Source organism: Microtus oregoni, unplaced genomic scaffold (assembly GCF_018167655.1).
Source record: "Microtus oregoni isolate MIOR12 unplaced genomic scaffold, Mior012 000001F_ref0000356, whole genome shotgun sequence".
In the NCBI taxonomy this organism is placed as follows: Eukaryota; Metazoa; Chordata; class Mammalia; order Rodentia; family Cricetidae; genus Microtus; species Microtus oregoni.
In genome coordinates this window covers 85,187,440-85,203,385 of record NW_024543060.1, presented here as the reverse complement: position 1 = coordinate 85,203,385, position 15,946 = coordinate 85,187,440, and the positions used below count along the sequence as shown (strand labels likewise).

General features: G+C 45.4%; 2 protein-coding genes across 6 annotated transcripts in view; one reads left to right on the top strand and one right to left on the bottom strand.

The window, feature by feature from the left end:
* The window catches only part of Vezt (vezatin, adherens junctions transmembrane protein), a 50,434-nt gene extending 48,826 nt beyond the window's left edge, over positions 1-1,608 (bottom strand). For all 4 annotated transcript variants that reach the window (XM_041668885.1, XM_041668893.1, XM_041668901.1 and 1 more), the window contains exon 1: positions 1,488-1,608. In XM_041668885.1, the coding sequence (XP_041524819.1) occupies positions 1,488-1,523 (36 nt within the window). In that variant the 5' untranslated portion in view covers positions 1,524-1,608. The remainder of the gene's footprint in view (positions 1-1,487) is intronic.
* Positions 1,609-1,832: 224 nt separating this feature from the next.
* Positions 1,833-15,946, top strand: part of Fgd6 (FYVE, RhoGEF and PH domain containing 6) — a 116,011-nt gene continuing 101,897 nt past the window's right edge. For both annotated transcript variants that reach the window (XM_041671422.1, XM_041671415.1), the window contains exons 1-2: positions 1,833-2,131; positions 9,737-12,083. In XM_041671422.1, the coding sequence (XP_041527356.1) occupies positions 2,116-2,131; positions 9,737-12,083 (2,363 nt within the window). In that variant the 5' untranslated portion in view covers positions 1,833-2,115. The remainder of the gene's footprint in view (positions 2,132-9,736; positions 12,084-15,946) is intronic.

Genomic DNA, 15,946 nt, shown 5'->3' with positions numbered 1-15,946 from the left:
AGGAATGTGTACCCTACCCCACCCTATCAGCTTCTAGTAGTGCTGGGAATTGAACCAAGGGACCTGTTGTGAGTTCAAGGCAAGTGCTCTACCAAGGGAACTCATCCTTAGCCCACTACAGTGTATTGCTTTTTTAAAAATTATGTCCAGAAATCAAAGAAAGTAGAGTAAAAAATAATTCAGCCACCTACTTTTGTCTCCCTTTTACCTCCCCACATCCACTCTGCTGCCATCCCCTCAGTTTTATATTAGAAACGACAGTCCAAGTCAGTTTTTCAGAGTGTACGCTTTTGTTCTCTCGAACTCCCATAGACAGACCCTTCACTATAGCAAAATAGTCCTATTTCCCACTTAGATAGCGTAATCACATTGCCATTTTACAAGGTAACCATCCACACTCGGGGCCCTAAAACTGCACATTATAAATGCTGTCACCCCACCCCGATCCATGGCATGCTCAAAATCGTTTTCCTGTGGTACATTTTCTTCCATCCATCTTTCTAATTCATTCATAGTTGAAGATTTATCTGGGGTATGATTTGCTGAGTATAGGGGTTTTTTTTTTTAAGTGCTAAGAACAGACCACGGTTTCCAAATGAACCTTCCATTGACAGTTAGCACATATGTCAACATTTCACGCTCTGTACAGTACCTCACTCTCCCATTGTCTTAATTTCCTAAAATCTAGTTGGCCGAGGGAAAGCACGGCATACATATTCAGTACATACATTCACATTCTAGGGTGTGGGTTTTGACCTGTCTGATGGGAAAATGGTATTGAAAACACTAGACTTATTTATTTATTTTTTTAAATCCAAGATGGCAGAGACATCCTAAAATAGTCCTACACAAAAGCATCCACATCCAGACCAGCGCTCCCATTCAGACCCGGCTACACCTTGCGCAACAGCAAGGACAAAAGAATGGAACCTAGGTGCTGAGATGCCAGAACCCTCACCAGCGGCCACAGGTCTCTCACACACAACGGATCTCCAACCCAGATAGCAGAGAACTGGCACCTGCTGCTTGCATTCCAAAGGCCACGCCTAGATGAGGATCGTGCTGGTGATAACCGGAGGCACTTCTGGTTACAGACCCGCAAAAAAATCAAGGCTTAAAGGGAGGAGATTCAGTAGTAGAGAGAGCACCCAGCACGTTTCGGCCCCGCCCCAGCGAGGCGCAGATCTGGGCGGTGCAGCCAGCGGGTAAGGAAAGAGCAGGACTCCCGCCCCACGGGCTGGTCAACCGCACCGGGTCTGGGGATTCCGGTTGAGCCTGGGGCAGAGACCAGCCATGACAGGATCCCGCGGGCTACACCTGTCAAGGCGGCTGCAGCCAGTAGGCCCGGAACCAGCGAGGGATTGGTGCCCCAGGCCCGCAGGCGCGCGTCACCCGATCCCTCCCCTCGGAATCGCTCTGCCTCCTCGCTTTCCCTTCAGTCCTCCTTAGACAAAGACGGTCCGCACTCCCAGCCATTTCCTCCTCACCTCAAAAACCACCTCTTCGTCAAACTCCGGTGTCATCCTTCTCCGCCATACCACCCGCCTCAGCACGATGGGAAATGAAGGAAGGGAGGGCAAGCAGCACCCAGGCTTCGGCTCCTGCCCACCTCGGGGGCGCTGGAAACTACAACTCCCGGCATGCTTCGCAGCGCCCGCCCCCTTCCTCTCTGCTGATTGGAGCAGAGGGTGAGCGCGTAGGCTGGAGGGGCGGGAGCGGGCGGGCGCTGCGGAGCTCCTATTGGAGAGAGCTACGTCTTTTGTCTGCCTTTTACATCCCGGGACGACCAGGGGGCGCCTGGAGCGCGGATTTTCCTGGGGAGCTGTGGAGGGGCGCGCGCCGGCGAGGCCGGCTCCGCTCGTGCGCGCGCCCGGCGGTCGTCCCCGGCCGCGCGGCGGAGCGGCGCTCGTGCTCGCCGTCCTGTCGCTGGGCTGTGCGGCGCCCGGGGGACGCCGGAGGGTCGCGGGATCCGGCGTCTGTCCTTTGTGAGGCGCTCAGACAATTCGATCTGGGGTGCGGGACGGAATGTGGGCGCTGCGGGGTTGTTTTCTCTCTCTGGGGAGTGTGGACTGAACAGGAGCCATGGACTGAGGGCGTGAGCGGCGCGGGGCAGTCATGACTTCGGTCGCGGGTAAGTGGCCGGGCTGCCGGGAAAGTTGCTGCGGGCTCCCGCTGTCCCCGGTGTCGTTCTCCCTGACTCCGGGTGCGGGGTCCCTCGGGATCCCACCGACCCCCGTGAGCCCAGGTGAAGCGACGGCGACTCGGCGCTTGCTCCCGTGCTCTGGCGACGTCGCCTGTGCGCGGTGCGGGAAGCTTGGAGTCGGACGCGGAGGACTCAGTTATTCTAAATAGGACAGTTTTCCAGCGAGTTGAACTATTTGCACTACTAGTCTGAGTTGCTTTCCAGCCTGGTCGTTATCGATTGGCACTCTTCGCTAAATTAGTAGGGAGGTTTAAACAGAGCTGGTCGCACCCTGATGTCTTGAGTCCTATTACCTGAAGAGTAAAGTGTACGGTTAGATGGCAAAAAAAACAAAAATACAAGCCCTCCCCAACCAACCAATTAAACCCCCCCACAAACGAAAAACCCAACCCCCCCTTTTTCCTCATCTTCACTTTTTCTTAACTCCCCACCACCCCCCTTAGTTGTACTTCGACAGTGTAAACAAAGCCTCATTTTCTGTCTGCCTCCTTTCCACTCACCCAAATGACAAAGCCTCTGCTTACCTTTGTGTGAATTTAGGCATTTCTCATCATTGTATTGAGAAACATTCTTAAGGGGCAATTTTTATTTTTCCAAATTTAAGTGCCTGGGTGACGTTATGGTCCCTTTATAAGACTATAGCTTATTATTATTTTTTAAACCAGAATTTAATAAGGTATGGAATATTTTTTTTTAAAACATCTTCATTCGCATTTGAAGAAACTTCCATGAGAAATTCTGTAGTAAAAGAGTTCAAGGCTTCACTTCAGTTACGTCTAGAATAAGCACTTCAGTATCAGATTAAATTTTCCTTGCTTTCTTTGGCGTTTGTTTAAAATTCCTGCAACTTGAAACTGTCAAAGAGCGCACCAAATGTTCTGATTTGTATTTCTAAAGCCTTGGAAGAGTCGCACTGCCAGGCATAATCAGAGCACATTAAACAAGCAAGAAACTAGTAGCAGTAAGAAAGCAAGGGGCTGAAGTGTTCGCGGTAGAAAAACGTAGATCTCTTCTCTTTGATGTTATGTGTATTCATTCACGTGATCGTCGGTCACTATTAGTCATTTACAAAGGTCTCTCTCTCTCTCTCTCTCTCTCTCTAAGAGGCGCTCCTCTTACACAGTGGATTGTTTTCAGCCTAACTTTCTGCGCCTCACCTTCACTTAACTTTGGTAAATTACTGAACTTGTATAATTAAATTAAGATAAAAATTGGAAAATTAATTAAAATTTCCAGGGCTCTGTCTGGAAGTTTATGATTGTTTCATTTCGAATTACGCTAGAATAAGGCAAGCTATTTTTATACTTATCAACTTTACAATTAAGGAAATCCACAGCATTTTTGTGGTCTTTTAAAGAGACACTTCCTGTGTCTAGCTGAGTTAGTTGATTTTTTTTTTTTTTTGAAGTATGGGCTGCTGAGAAGCATTAACTACTTTTTTGCTCACCCGTCTGATGACATTTATTATAACTTTTTCTTATGTCTAGGGGATGTTGAGGAGGAGGGTTTTTTTTGCCCCCACCCTTTTTGATAAAGTTACATATACATTGCCCTCACAAGTCACATGTATGTGGGTCAGAACAATGCAATTTATTAAAACTTTGCGGAAAGTTACTCTTGGAATAGAGAGTGTTTTGTTTTTTGTTTTTTTTTTTTTTGTCTATTCTGGTGTCTTTGGGAAGGATGGCCTCATTTAAAATTAGGGGCTGTGGCTGGGCAGTGGTGGCGCATGCCTTTAAGCCCAGCACTCAGGAGGCAAAGGCAGGCGGACATCTGTGAGTTCGAGACCAGCCTGGTCTACAAGAGCTAGTTCCAGCACAGGCTCCAAAGCTACAGAGAAACCCTGTCTCAAAAAAAAAAAAAAAAAAACAAAAACAAAAACAACAACAACAACAACAAAACCCACAAAAAATATTAGGGGTTGTAGAGCAGTGGAGTGGTTTGTGCCCTGAAGAGCCTGAGCTTGTTTTGTTTTTCCTGCAGCTGTTGAAGAGTGAACCCATAGAAGAGATTTTGGAAGTATTCTAAGTAGTATATGAAAAAAGGGGATAATTATAAGTATCACCTATCTATCCATCATCTCTCATTGTGTGTATATCCACTTTACTGTTTCATTAATTGCCTGTGCCTCTTTGCTTTGGGGCTGGTGGAAGAGCCAAGGCCACCTGTGTGGAACAGATGAGGACTCTGTTTATAACAGTAAAATGGTACCAGGGCTTGACTTTTCTACCTTAGATTTCCCTGGAGCCAAACAGCTGTGTAAATAAAAGATTTGCTGCCTTGCTTCCAAGAAGCATTGGGGTCTGATTGTTAATACAGTGTCAAGATCCAGAGGTGCAGGATTCGTTCCCAAACATTGTGTCCTGATTTCAAGGTTTGACACCGGAGCAGGTCACAACATAGTGTCTTGTCAGTGTTGTTTTAAGCCATGTTTCTTTCAGAATAGAGCCATTAAAAACAGTGCGGGCCGGTGAGATGGCTCAGTGGGTTAGGCTCTTGCTGTCAAGGCTGATGACCTGAGTTTGATCCCTGGGACCCACAGGATGAAATGAGAGAATCAGTCTTTCAAGTTGTCATCTAACACATGTGTTACGGAATTCATAGCTACCCCCTCCCACAAATGAGATATAATTTAAAAAAATATTAATGGAGCTGACATGGCATTGCATCCCTGTAATCCCAGTACTAGAGAGGGCGAACCAGGAAGACTGCAGTTCAGGGATATCCAGGGCTACATTCCAAAGCCTATCTCCAAAACCTAAAAATAAAGAAAAACAGTAAGGAAAGGTTTTTGTATATTGCTGTAGCAGGGACTTGGCAAACACTTCCCCCTATTAGTCATTAAGGAATTACACAATAATCCTATTGAAGTTCATCCTGCTCCCTTTTCAAAACATCATTTTGAAAAAGATTTATTTTAAAAATGTGTGTTTGTGTGTGTGTGTGTGTGTGTGTGTGTGTGTGGTGGGTAGAGGTTTGTGTATGTGTGAACACAGATGCCAGCAGAGTTCAGGAGAGGTTGTTGAATTCCCCTAGAACTGGAGTTACAGGCAGTTGTAGAACCAACCCTTCCCTACTCTCTATCCCCTGATCTCTACCCTGGTCGCATAGGTGCTGGGAACTGAACTCAGGTCTTCTATAAGCACAGAATGCTGGAAAGATGGCTCAGTGGTTAAGAGCACTAACTGCTCTTCCAGAGGACCCAGGTTCAATTCCCAGCACCCACATGACAGCTAACAACTGTCTGTAACTCCCGTTCCAGAGGATCTGACACCGTCACACCAATGTACATAAAATAAAGTTGAATACATTATAATTTTTTTTTAAAAAAAGAACAGAATGTACTGTACTCTAAACCACTGAGCCATCTCTTTAGCCTCCAGAATACCATTTGATGTTAAATTGGATGTTGAAGTTAAAAATAAAGAAATTTTCTGTCACTGAAGACCTATTAAATGGAATGGTGTGTATGTGGCAGCTGTCTATTCTCAGTGCCCCCTGTCAGCACTGAGAACCCAGAGAATAAGGCCGTGAATTAGCTGGACTCCGAGTTATATCGCTGACTTCTTCCACTCGAATGCACAGATAACAAACAATAGGAAGCCCAAGTTCACAGTTAGTTATTGAGTGTGCGTGCGTTGCAGGCTTTAGAACATAACGCTGTGCCGTGTTTCCTGGGAGTCAGCCTTGACTCGTATGCACTTAACTTGCTTGCTGTGACATCGAGAAGAGGAATTTGTCTCTTAGAAGCAGACTCAAAGGAAGGACTGGAATTGGTACTAGAGATTGTGATGTAGGGAGCGCAGGGCAATAGAATGGAAGAAGGGCTAAAATTGGTACCAGAGAGTAATAAAACGCTTTAGGGAGGCTGAGCTGGAGGATGGAGAGTTTGAAGTCAGCTTGGGGATACAGGGCAAGACAATAACAGCAAAATAACTAGTAATAAAATGTTCTCAATGAAAAGCAAAATGACTTGATTAAATGACCGCAGACCTTCTGACTAGACTCTAAGATCAGAAAGTAAAAGATTAATTAGATGAGATCTCTCATTTTCTTTTCTCCCTCCCTCCCATCCTTCTTTCCTTTCTTCCTTATTTGTTTATTTTGGTTTTTTGAGACAGGATTTCTCTGTAGCCCTGGCTATCCTGGAACTTGTTCTGTAGATCAGGCTGGCCTTGAACTCAGGGAATAAAGGTGTGCACACCACTACCACCTGGCTAAAATGTCTCTTTTTAAAAAATAATTCTTTGAAAAATTATTGTTATTGTGTGTGGTGTGTTTGGGTGTGTGGGGGAGGCCACAGTGTGCATATGAAGACTGGAGAACAGCTTCGTGGAGATAGTTTTCTTTCCACCTTTATGTGTGTTCTGGAAATTGGACTCAAATCTCCAGGTTTGTGTGGCAAGTACCTTTATCTGGCGAGCCATCCGGCTGGCCTGCATTTCTTTTTAATTGTGATAAAATAGACCATCTTAACGTCTGTAGGTTTTTTTGGAACAGGAACTTTTTGTATAGCCCAAGCTAGCCTCAAACTCATAACAATCCTCCTGTCTCAGCTTCTTAAGAAGCAAGCAGCAGGACTTCAGGCAAGCACCACTGTGCCCCTCTGTCTTAACTATTTCCAAGTGTACAGCTCAGTAACATTAAGAATATTTTCGTAGCTGATCTCCAGAACCCATTTTGTCCTGTAAAAACTCATATTCTTAATTAAGAAATCTCAGCGCTAGGATGTTTTAAGCACGACAGAAATGAAGTCAGCCTGACAGTCTGTCCGTTTTTATTGAATGAGAAGGGAGTCTGCGGCAAGTCCTCAGGCAGTCATCCTTTACCTTAAGGTTTGACTTGATGGATGGAGAAGTTAATGTAATATACTGTGTCAGCACTGCCAAAACCACAAGAACCAAACCTCAGGCTAATAATGTGTATATTGTGAACAGCTAACTGAAAATTGCCTGCCCTGGGAATTCGTTATTGTTTTGAAACTTTGTTGCCTTTCTTATGATAAGCTTGTGTCTAGGGATTGAGTTTGGTAAGGCAATGTTATAAAGCCTTGACTCTGCATATCATATCAGAGTTAGAGTTACCTAGGAAGAGGAAGAGGAAGAGGAAGGAAGGCACCCTGCCTACCCCCCCTTTTTTACTCAGTTCCATGTAATATTTTTTCCAAGCGTTATGACTAATTTCCTTTGTTGAAAAGAAAATCAACACAAATGAAATGTCAAAGTCTCTCTGTGTGCAGATAAATGAAACAATGTTGAGTACTCTTGTGCAGCATGTATTTTGAGATTGTTTGGTGAATATGTTAAAAAATTAAGTATTAGATCCTGTTGAAGAAGCTAATTTAAGAAGTGTGAGATAAGTCAGGCAGTGGTGGCGCACACCTTTAATCCCAGCATTCGGGAGATCTGCCTAGATCTCTGTGAGTTCGGGGCCAGCCTGGTCTACAGAGCTAGTTCCAGGACAGGCTCCAAAGCTACAGAGAAACCCAATCTTGAAAAACTGGGGGGAAAAAGTGTAAGATAAAACGTGTTTGAACTCAAGTCCACTGGGGGTGGGGGGCTTGATTGACAAGTAGAAGATCCTAAAGGAACTTAAAAGAAATATAATCTTTGTGTATCATTTTTAGTTTTATTAGAGTCTTTAAAAAAGAATTATTTTGTTTTGTTTATATGTGTGTCTATTTGGGCGTATGTTCAGATGTGAGTGCATGTGCCTGTGAAGGCCAGAAGAGGGCGTCACATCCCTTTGAGCTGGAGTTACAGGTTGTTGTGAACTTGGTTGCTGGAACTGAACTCTGCCCCTCATGATTGAACTGAAAGTACTCTGAGCCACACAGTCCTCTCTCTAGCTCCTTTAGTATGGTCCTTTGTGTAAGACTGTTGTCAAGTTCCTGTAGGCTGAGAGCTGGCCTGCACAAATGCAGCACTGTAGAATAGGTGTTGATAGAACACTTGAGGAAGAGTTGCCACACCAGAACTTATGGTCATCCTTTAATGTTGGGCTTGATGGTGCAGACCGCAATTCCAGCGCCCAGGACGCTATAGCTGAGGGATATAGCCTGACACCCACCTGGCTTATACAATGAGACCCTTGCTCAGAGGAACATCACACAAACACGTGGTGCTTAGTGGTGAAGGATGAAAGACTTAGTCAGTCACCCATGGGAAATGAAAGAAATACAGATGTACAGATTGTATGTTCAGATACTCTCCAGTTGTTTGATCTGGAGCCAGGCCTGGGCATGTGTCAAAGCTCTATGAAGAAATATCATGAAATTCCCAATTGGTCCTTGGACAGAGAAATATCACTTCTTTGTAAACATCAATTAATACCAAATAATTCACTTTCAATCTTTTTAGGGTAGAAAAATATCTGTTTTCCACATTCATTTTACAGAATGTTTTGGGGGTTCTGTCAGGTAGACAATCTTTGTAACACGGATCTTGCCTGTCTTGCTGACCAGCGCTGCTGATTTATGTGAGGAATAGAGAGTTGCATACTGTGGGGAACTCTTAAACCCAGTGGATGAGCTGGCAAGACTATATAGAGTCACTAAGTAAAAGCCAGTGATTTAATTAATGTCAAAGTTAGAGGAAGATCTGTAGTGGATTAACTCAAAAATATACAGTATGTCTAAAGCTGTGTTACACTAGAACTTAAGGACAATTTCAAGAATTTTCAAGAATAATGTTGACTGTAAGATAATATAATCTACTTAGTAAAATGAAAGGTCAGTTTTTTATTCATTTTATTGAGTTATACATTTTTCTCTGCTCATCTCTCTTACTCCCCCCCCCCCCCCTTCAGCCTTCTCCCAAGGTCCCCATGCTCCCAATTTCCTCAGGAGATCTTGTCTTTTTTCTACTTCCCTTGTAGATTCGATCCATGTAAGTCTCTCTTAGGGTCCTCATTGTAGTCTAGGTTCTCTGGGATTGTGAATTGTAGGCTGGTTTTCTTTGCTTTATGCTTAAAAGCCCTTATAAGTGAGTACATATGATAATTATCTTTCTGGGTCTGGGTTACCTCACTCAAAATCATGTTTTCTAGCTCCATCCATTTGCCTGCAAATTTCAAGCTGTTATTTTTTTTCTGCTGTGTAGTACTCCGTTGTATAAATGTACACATTTTCCTTATCCATTCTTTGGTTGAGGGGCATTTAGGTTGTTTCCAGGTTCTGGCTATGACAAACAAAGCTGCTATGAACATAGTTGAGCACATGTCCTTGTGACACGATTGTGCATCCTTTGGATATATGCCCAAAAGTGGTATTGAGGAAGGTTGTTTCCTAATTTTCTGAGAAGTCAGAAAGGCCATATTGTTTAAAAAACTTCACTCAGCAAGCGTGGGAGTGCATGCCTGTAATCTCAGCATTAAGAAGTATGGCTGTGAGTTTGAGACTGAGCTGTGTTGTAGAGACCAAGCCAGCCAGGACTGCATAGCAAGACCTTGCGACAGAAAACAAATAAAAACAGAAAAAATGGTATGCATTTTTTTATATCCTCTGAGGTCTAATTATTATATTTTCCTTCCTAGAACTTAAGAAGCCACCATTGGCTCCCAAGCCAAAGTTAGTGGGGACAAGTAGCAGGCCATCTCCCCCGCCCATTGCACCCAAACCGGACATCGTAAATGCTAGTGTTCCACGGTTAACAAAGAAAACCAAACCAGCAATTGCACCAAAACCAAAAGCCCTGACAAACTCAGCTGTTCAAGACATCAAGCAGTCACCCTCAAAGAAACCCCCTTTGAACCTGGAGGAGCGGGAGCCGGAATTACCGGAGAGTACTGACACGTTTAATCGCAAAGATGTCGGGGATGCACACAGTGATTATATTTTACCAACGTGTTCCTGCGGTTCTGCGTGTACTCGTGAGGAGCCTGGGAATAGAGGGAGTCTGTGCGCAAAGCAGCTCGTTCTAGAGCCTCTGGGAATGAAAGAAAACTTAGAGAATAGTAAAAACAGCGAGTCCTCTTTAACTGCAAAGAGGAGGACTAGGTGGGATTTGAGGGGTGAAAAGGGCCGGAACCAGAGCGGAGTTATATTGAAGGCAGGTGTCTTAGAAGAGAAGCTCAAAGAGGTTTTAACACAGCAGCAATCACCCCGTAGTACCCCGAAGAAGCACAGGTCTCCCCCCAACACAGAAATAAATGGCGACTACAGTTGCAGCAGACAGATCAGAATTGACCTGGCAGATCTGCCCCCTTCCCTGTCCCGCTTTGAAAAGGTTCCTGCTCATCACAGCTGCCACCCACAGCCCCCTAGGGACGAATCTCAGAACCTGGAGACTTGTGAAGCTGGCAGCGCTAAGAGCAGCAGTCACTCTGAGTTCTGTGAACTAGATGACAAAAAGACGCCTCCCGATGGAACGAGTAAGAAGCCGGACGTCACAGATCTTGGTCCTTTAGAAATTCACTTATTACCTCATACCTCAAAGTTTCCAATTCCCAAGCCCAGAAAGACACACGCTGCTCGCCTGCTTCGCCAGAAGTGTGTAGATACTCCTAGTGAAAGCGCCGAAGAGCCAGAGAATTCAAACAATGGCTCTTCTTGTCTCCTTGAAGATAGTTTGAAAAACAATCAAGTCAGTGTTCTTCATCAGAATGTTTTGTATAACCAGGGACAAGTGGACAAAGTGAAGGCAGCAAATAAAAGGGCATTGACTAGCGATCCCAAGAGTGACAGACAAGACTCAGTACGTCAGGAAATATCTTCCTCTGAAAAAGTGACGCCTTCTTCAGATGCAGATTCTATTTTGAGAGCTGACAGCACAGCAGGTGATGCTGGAACGTTACCTGCCGTGGAGAGAGAAGCTAGTTTACAATGCCGTACTCAGTCTCCAAGCTTGCCTAAGCAAGCCCAGTTGTCCTGCACTGAACACCCGCCAACTACCTGTGACGTGGAATTGTCTGTTCCTCAAGTACAAAAGGAATCTTCCTCTAGAGTTGTTCCCAAAAAACCTCAGAGACACAGCCTGCCCGCTGCGGGGGTGCTTAAGAAGGCTGCTTCCGAGGAACACGTAGAAAAAAATTCTTATTCGTCAAGCAGAGCAACAAATTCAGAGAAAGGTCTACAAAGAAATCACCCTCAACCGTTGGGCCCCTCCAACCGTGGTGTATCCCCGTCATTCTCTGACACGCCCAACCCAGCTTCAGAAAAGCCAGTGTGGAAGTTACCTCATCCCATTTTACCTTTTCCAGGGAGCCCAGAGTCCTTGAAGGGCGTCACTTTATCCTTAAATAATGAGCCTGCTAGTTCCCTAACCAAGCCGAGAGCAAAGTCTCTGTCTGCTGTGGATATGGACAGGTGCGATAAACCTTGCAAAGACCCTCCAAAGAGAACTTCCTTTAAAAAGTTGATTAATGTGAAACTGTCCATTGGCTTCATAAAGAGTGACTTTCAGAAGTTTAGGTCAAAAAGCTGCCAGCCAGTGGGTGCCACTACAGGACCTTTGCTCAGTAGAGAGCCGAAAGGGCTGGAAAGTGATTGGCAAGGTTTGGTGATGGGAGACGAAAAGAGAAGTAAACCCAGCAAGGCGTATTCTGCAGAAAACTGCAGCCTCGGGTCTCCAAAGGGGAAATCTCGGGGTCAGACCAGAGCAGCCAATGGTCAGAGAGCTGAGTCTCTGGATGACCAGATGCTCTCCAGGGACTCCCCCAGTACAAGGGACTACGCACCGGAGTATGAAAACGTCCGCCACTATGAGGAGATTCCCGAGTATGAAAACTTGCCCTTCGTGCTGGCTGGAGGAAAGGCTCCAGAGTTGGGGTGGCAGACTTCTAGCCGTGTGGAGGACACGGACGCAAATCTGTACGAAGTACAAGAGCCCTACGATGCTCCAGATGGCCAGCCGCAACTCGATCCTAGACGTCCGCCTTCCAGGTAATGCGTAGGTGTCAGCTAGACCTGCACTTTGGCGTGCGCCGTGGTAATTAGCCTTCAACCACTCTGTGATAGAGGACGGCAGAGAGGAAAGTCACTTACGGAGGAACTGATTGAGAGAGGGGAGATGAAAGCGGTTCTGTGTTCAGCCTCCATCTGTCGTACAATTGCAAGGCAAGCTTATAATACCTACTTTCATAGCCAGTCCAAAGGTTTGGAATAGCAGCGACGTGACCGCTGCAAGGGTGTCCTAGATAGAGCCCCAGGATCCCCATGCACCAGTGCAGAGCCCTAGGCAGGAAATTGGTTCCTTTGGTGAGGGTTACGACGTTACGAAATCCTTGCATTTATATAAGGTGCCATTGTTGGAATACTCGAGATTTTGCTGCTCCTCAAGCGTGGACTTTACTTGCTGACCTCAGGCAATCACGGGGAAATTCAGGGGACAGTTGTCTTCCTCGTTTTGTGTGCGTACTCTCCATTCCGTCTCTCTCACTGCCTTTTTACTCATCCTCAGCGGCTCAGCTTCTCCGTCCCAGGCTCCATGGAGGTGGTAGCAGGAAGTGTTTGCTTCCTACTAAACTGCCTATTATCCCGTGCTGTCCTTGCATTTTGTATCTCAGTCTGACTCACGGCGTACTGCTTATTGGTGCATCTGATGTTCTATGTTTAGTTTTGTAAAAAGTATTTATTAATCTTTGACAAGTTCATACATGTACATGATGTACTTTGTCGTTTTCACTCCCATAGCTCTCCCTTATCCCTCCCCACTTCCACTGACCCCTTTTTTTTCTTCTTTACGTGTCCTTTTGATCTGTGCGGACTTTGTTTGTGTGGGACCTATTAAATTTAATTGCTGTTGCTTGAATGAGTTTGAGTGAATGGGGGTTATTTACTGGCGCATAGACACCTTAACAGTGAGCTGGCTACACTACTGAAGAAAATGCCTTCAGTTTTAAGTGCCCCGAAGAGTTCTGTCTCTCTCTCTCTCTCTCTCTCTCTCTCTTTATTCTATATATAAGGGCAAACAGGGAGCCCAGTAGGCTCTGTGGTGTGGAGTGGGCACAGGCCAAGAAGGAACGAAAAAAAGCACAGGAAATAAACACCACCTTCCTTCTCTCTCTGTGGTTGCAGAGTGGCCTTTGCCTTGTGTTTGCAGTGTTGCTTTTGTACTGTGAAGTCTTCAGGTTATCCTCAGGCTGCAAACATGGGCCTTGAGAACTCGAGTCCGGAAAGGAGACTTGTAGAAACATACTGAGCACATAGTGGGATTCCAAAGGAGGGGGCGTGAGTTAGTGGGTGAGCTAAATAAATACAATTGTCCAACAAACTGGAACCTCAAGTGAAGCAGATTGCCTTGAGTTATGCTAATTTTCAGGTGCTCGCACGATATTTTTCCTTATCATCTCCTTTACCTTCCCTCTTTTTACACGTAAAAGGCTTTTTAATTCCCTTGCCTATTTTTTCTCAGCTGACTCCAATTTTTTTTTACATGTCTATTCCTAAATGTTAGTATGTCAGCAAAAACCTCTTCCTTAGCATAAAGTTGACAGAACTATTTGAAGAATTTATCTGTTTTCAAATGTGTGATATTCTACCATGAAGCAACTTTATTGGTATTTTTAACCAATTTTGTATATTACTTATGCATGTGTATGTATGCACATGTGTGTGATGAATTTGATTTGTTTCTTTGGATATGCTGCTGTCCTTGTTTATGATCATTTTTTTTTTCTTATAATGGGAGGCTTGACCCTTGGGGCTTGTTCCCTGTTGGCTGGATTTGAGTCCTGAGGGTTTACCACTATCTCTGATATGGGTTCTTTGCTTCTGGAACTCGTTTGTCTGGTCTGCTGTTGGCTTGAGGGGATGCTTTTGGAGGGACTAATGTAGGCGGCCAACCAGTGTAGCTGGTCAGGCATTCCTAAGGAGGGTTTTTCCTGGAGACCCCAGGAAGCCAAGGGGGCACTGGATGGTCCAGAAGCTGTCCTGCACGGCCTGGTGAAGGGTGGGCCTCTTCTAATCTTGAAGTTCGTGTTCCACAGAGTTTTGTTTAAGCCATGCACAGGGAGTCTTCAGTGAACTTCAAGAAACCTAAACTGTGGCAGCCGAACCTGTAGCTTTCAGCTGTAGAGTCAGATTCAAGCCCAAGAGTTGACCGGTCAGAGAGAGCAAAATGCAAGGCTCCAACCAGGAAGACCCTGGCAATGCGAAGGGCGGTAAAAATGAGAGGCCAAGAGCTGAGACGTCGAGGGGCAAATCCTGAGGGTAGGTCTGTCTGCTGAAAATGGAGACCCGTGCCTTGGAATGATTCATTCAAAATGCAGGATCCCAGCCCGGCCTGTAGCTCAGCAGTCCAGTGCTTACTTGCCTAGCGCGGTAACATCTTCTTTGCGAGTCATCAGGAAAGGCTTTAACAGTGTCTCAGCCCTCAGGGAAGGGACTCTGGGTCTTCTCCAGGGCTCTGGGTTAGCGTGTCACTGGCTCTGGAGTCTGGATATTGAAGCAAATAAATAAGTAAATCTATTTGGTTAACTTGGAGGTATCCCCATGGGCACCTTCTTTACAACACGGGTATTTCATATTTCATAAATCTGAATATTTGCAACTCATTGTTTTCCTCAAAGTATGGTGTTGGAAGGGAGGTAAAGGGTTTAATCCCCAACTCAAGCTAAGAGTTAACCCCTGTAGTTAATCCCTGTAGCCCTGACTGTTGTGGAACTCACTCTGTAAGACCAGGCTGGCCTTGAACTCGCAGAGACCTGCCTGCCTTCCAAAGTTGTGCGCCCTACTGCCTGGCCCAGGTGAACTTTCTTGACATTTCCAAGTGAGCCTTTGAGATGCAAGCTGTGGCTGGGCTTGGAGCATTGTCCTGGGTGGGCTTGAAGACCCGTTATCTCAGAGGAATAGCTGGTGGCCCTGTAGGCTTTGTCGCGGAGTGAACGAAGAATGAGGAAATTAGGGCAAGAATGAGGAAATTAGCGTGCAGGGTTGAGTGTCTCGGAGGGCCCTTGTTAAAGCACTCTGAGTTAAGGAGGGAAGGGTGGGGTGACTGCTTAATAAGCAGAGGGTTTCTTTACTTCCTTTCCTTTTATAATGTCTGTCCCTTCTCTTTTCCCTGTCTTTACCTCTGCAAATGAGCTTTTCTGACTGCCAGCGGAGTTGAATGGTAACTAGAGGGAAGGGAAGAGGGTCAAGAGAGGTGCTGGGAAGCTCCAGGATGGGAAGGATGAAAGGAAGGAGGGAGGAAGGGGACTTCTGAATACATAAGCCACAAGTGTCACCATTTGCCTTTGTGTCTAAAGAGTAATTTCATCGGAAGGAGGATGTGTGAGTCACTCTGGAATGTTCTAACGTTTGGGGCAGTTGTTTGGTTTATTTTGTTTGTTTGTTTGTTTGTTTTTGAGACAGGATTTTAGTCCAGGATAGCCTAGAACTATATAGCACAGGCTGGCCTCAAGCTTGCCCCTTTCCTGCCAAAGCATCTTCCTACCCATGGAATTCTGGGGTGCTAGGATTATGGGTATGGCTCATCACTCAGGGCTGGGGTAAAACCTCCCCTCAAAGCGTTTCAGTGTGCCACAACCCCGAAACAGGTACCAGGTGACATCCATCTCTGTCCCACTGGGTCCAGATGGCTAGTGTTCCGCTACTGCTTTTTTTAGGAATCTTGGTTTTATAAGGAAGGTTATAGTTTAGGTCATTGATGTTACTCAACTGTAGCATAATCTGCAAAGTCATAACAATCAATTGTTATTATCTCCCTTTGAAACTTAAGAAGATGTCTTGAGTCTGAGAAGAAAGCTTTCTTACCTGGAGACATTCCAACTTTTCTTGTGATATTTTGGTTTGTTTTATAGGCA